This window comes from Gastrolobium bilobum, unplaced genomic scaffold, assembly GCF_033153095.1.
Source record: "Gastrolobium bilobum isolate Gb01-03AN ecotype WA unplaced genomic scaffold, APGP_CSIRO_Gbil_v1 utg69532, whole genome shotgun sequence".
NCBI lineage: Eukaryota > Viridiplantae > Streptophyta > Magnoliopsida > Fabales > Fabaceae > Gastrolobium > Gastrolobium bilobum.
In genome coordinates, this window is record NW_026899419.1 from 23,806 (window position 1) to 27,129 (window position 3,324).

Sequence of the window (3,324 nt, forward strand, 5' to 3'; positions counted from 1 at the left end):
TCTAGATGACCCTACCAGGACTATTAAGGCACAACCAATTCCTTGAGCTAAGAACCTCTACAATGGAATTGGTTCCCATTCTTCTTATTTTAAACCTTCATAATCTTTAGTTTAAGAGGAGTTGTTGGTTTTTTTAAGTTGTAGAGACAAACAACAAAGTCAAAACTCCGAAGACTGTACCACAAGTTTATGGCCAAAATAACCTTTTGAATCATTATAGCACCACTACACATGTGTCCCTTCGTTTTATGTTTGACAAAGTAAACCAAGTCCCTTTCGACACAGCTGCATTGTGTGTCAATCTATGACTCAAACCAACACCAACTCTTTCTATGAAAGTACCAAATCATCCCTATCTGCATGATCTACTTAACACCATGGAAGGTCAACAAGAATTAACCGCTTCCACACTTTTGAAACTGTCAGCAAACAAAACCAATTTGCATAAGACAAAGAAGGACAAAACTTGCAGGTATCAATGAGCAGAAAAAGTAGAACAGCACATTTGTTTTCAGAAACCTCATTTCCTCTACTTTCATGGCTTTGAACATGATGCTTCAATCATGGCTTCTTTTGAGCCTTGTTTTTGTTTTACACATTTTTTCAATACCAACCTGTCATTGCCAGACTAGTTCTCCTCAGAACATTGAAACTTTTTATCCAATTGAAACTTCATCCCCACCCCCATCACCACCAACACAAAATCATGCCCCAGGACCAGTGGCAGCATCAAGTAGTTCTTCATCAAAGGGTAAGATAGCAAAGGCTGTAGCTGCAACTGCAGCAAGCACTATAGTTGTTTGTGGTTTAATTTTCATTTTAGTTCAAAGGTGCTTAAGAGCAAGAAGGAAAAAGGAGATAACTAACACTGCTTCTGCTGGAGATAGGCGTGTTGTGCCTCAGGGAAATCCGTTTGAGCGTATTGATGGAAATGTTAGGGGAATGATTGTTGATGAGGATGGTTTGGATGTGATTTATTGGAGAAAACTTGAAGGGAAAAACTCCAACAAGGATCTTTATAAGGAGGTCTTGCATAGTCCCAAAAACAAAGAAGAAGAAGAAGAAGAAGATAGCCATGAAGGAAATCAAGTGAAAAAATCCAAGTCTATACAAGAAACTCCTCTTCTTAGAGGGAAATCTTCAACTTCCCACATAACTCCGGAAGAGGATGAGCCATATAGAATTACAAGAACTGCCCCTCCTCCTTCTGCATCAGTTGGGGTTGCTATCAAGGGTGTTCATAAACCAGATTCTCCAACTCAACCATCCACTCCACCCCCTCCATCATCACCATCAACACCATCCTCCATTTCTTTTTCAGCAATTCCAAAAGTGAATAACCCTACACCATCACCTCTTCCTCCCCCATTGCCAGATAGAAAGATTCCAGCAGCACCACCTGCCCCTCCTCCACTCTCAGCTAGAAAGAGTCCAGTGCCACCACCTCCTCCTCCACTGAAGGCAGGTAATTTGAAGTCATCATCAAAATCATCACCTGCCCCCATTGAAATGCCAGCTATCTCCCACAGCAAGCAAAGAAACTCTTCAGGGAAAGGCATGACCGAAACCAACAATGATCAAGTGAAGCTCAAGCCTTTGCATTGGGATAAGGTGAATACTAATGCTGATCACTCCATGGTTTGGGACAAAGTTGATCGTGGCTCTTTCAGGTAATCCTAACCATATAAATTTTGTAAAATCAGTATTCACCAATCGAAGAATAATAAGTCTTACATCAAATCTAGTCATTAATTCATGTCTTTGAATACAATTCTTCAGGGTTGACCAAGATCTTATGGAAGCTCTCTTCGGCTCTGTCGCGACCAACCGAAGATCCCCCAAAGGAAAGAGTCAATCAACAAGTCCAAGCCGCGATGCCTCAGCTCCATCAACAAAAAGTTTCCTTCTTGACCCTAGAAAATCACAGAACATTTCTATAGTTTTGAAATCTCTTGCAGTCTCACAAGGTGAAATTCTTGATGCACTCATTGATGGTAAAGGCCTCAATGCAGATACCCTTGAGAAGCTATCTAGAGTTTCACCAACAGAAGAAGAGCAATCTCTTATCCTTGAATACAAAGGAGACCCGGCAAGCCTTGCTGCAGCTGAATCTTTCTTATATCACATCCTCAAAGCTGTTCCTTCAGCCTTTAAGCGCTTAAATGCCATGCTATTCAGGTTTAACTATGACTCCGAGATTCTAGAAATCAAGGAATCTCTGCAGACCCTTGAACTGGGGTGTAAGGAGCTTAAAAGCCAGGGACTCTTTGTGAAGCTTCTTGAAGCAGTGCTTAAGGCAGGAAATCGAATGAATGCAGGAACTACTAGAGGTAATGCTCAAGCTTTCAACTTGGCTTCTCTAAGAAAGCTCTCTGATGTGAAGAGCACCAATGGAAAAACAACTTTACTTCACTTTGTGGTTGAAGAAGTAGTCCGCTCTGAAGGAAAACGTGTTGTTCTTAACCGCAATAGTAGCCTGAGCCGTAGTAGCAGCAGAAGCAGCAACAGCAGTGGAAACCATGAGAACAGTGCCACCTCAAATGAACAAAGAGAAAGGGAATATACAACTCTAGGATTACCCCTTGTTGGAGGGATCAGTTCTGAGTTCTCCAATGTTAAGAAAGCAGCACATATAGATTATAACAGTTTAGTTGGTTCAATCTCAGTCCTCTTAACCCGGCTAGGTGAAATTCATGAGCTTGTTTCGCGGTGTGGAAATGGTGGAGAAGGATCTTTTGTAAAAGAAATGGACCAGTTTCTCAGAAATGCTGAGGAAGAATTGAAATTAGTGAGGGAAAAACAAACAATGGTATTGCAGCTTATCAATAGAACAACACAATATTATCAAGGAGGAGCTTCAAAAGGCACTGCAGAACAAAATCTTCAACTATTTGTCATAGTCAAGGATTTTCTGGGAATGGTTGATCAAACTTGCATTGAGATTGCGCGTAACATGCAGAAGAGGAAGACTCCCAATGCAACTTCTGGCTAATCATCAGCAAAAATGTGTCCTGGGATTTTCAAACTGGTGGAACATATCATTGCCAAAGTGATTAAACTTATGCTATTGAGTGAAGGGGCTAGAGTTTTGAATTATTGGAGTTTTGTTGTTTCATTCAAAGTATTGATAGCAGGACACAAACTAAGGTGACATCGCAATAGAGAGTTTGTGAATTGCCTGTAACTCAAAGACTAGTGCTACTAACCATTGGATGTTAAAGAGATAGTGTGAAAGGAAGCTGTGCTTTTACAATTCAGAAGCTGAATGAAACTATCTTTATGGGGGTATTACTATTTTTCCGATGTTAAATGTCTAAATGTATG

The 3,324-nt window shown here is 40.6% G+C and overlaps 1 protein-coding gene across 1 annotated transcript; it reads left to right on the forward strand.

Annotated features, from left to right (window-relative positions):
* The first annotated feature begins 377 nt into the window (after positions 1–377).
* LOC133290391 (formin-like protein 4) lies at positions 378–2,992 on the forward strand. The gene is made up of 3 exons (XM_061488459.1): positions 378–472; positions 516–1,670; positions 1,780–2,992. Exons 1-3 carry the CDS (start codon positions 378–380, stop codon positions 2,990–2,992), a joined length of 2,463 nt encoding a protein of 820 aa, XP_061344443.1.
* Positions 2,993–3,324: the final 332 nt, after the last annotated feature.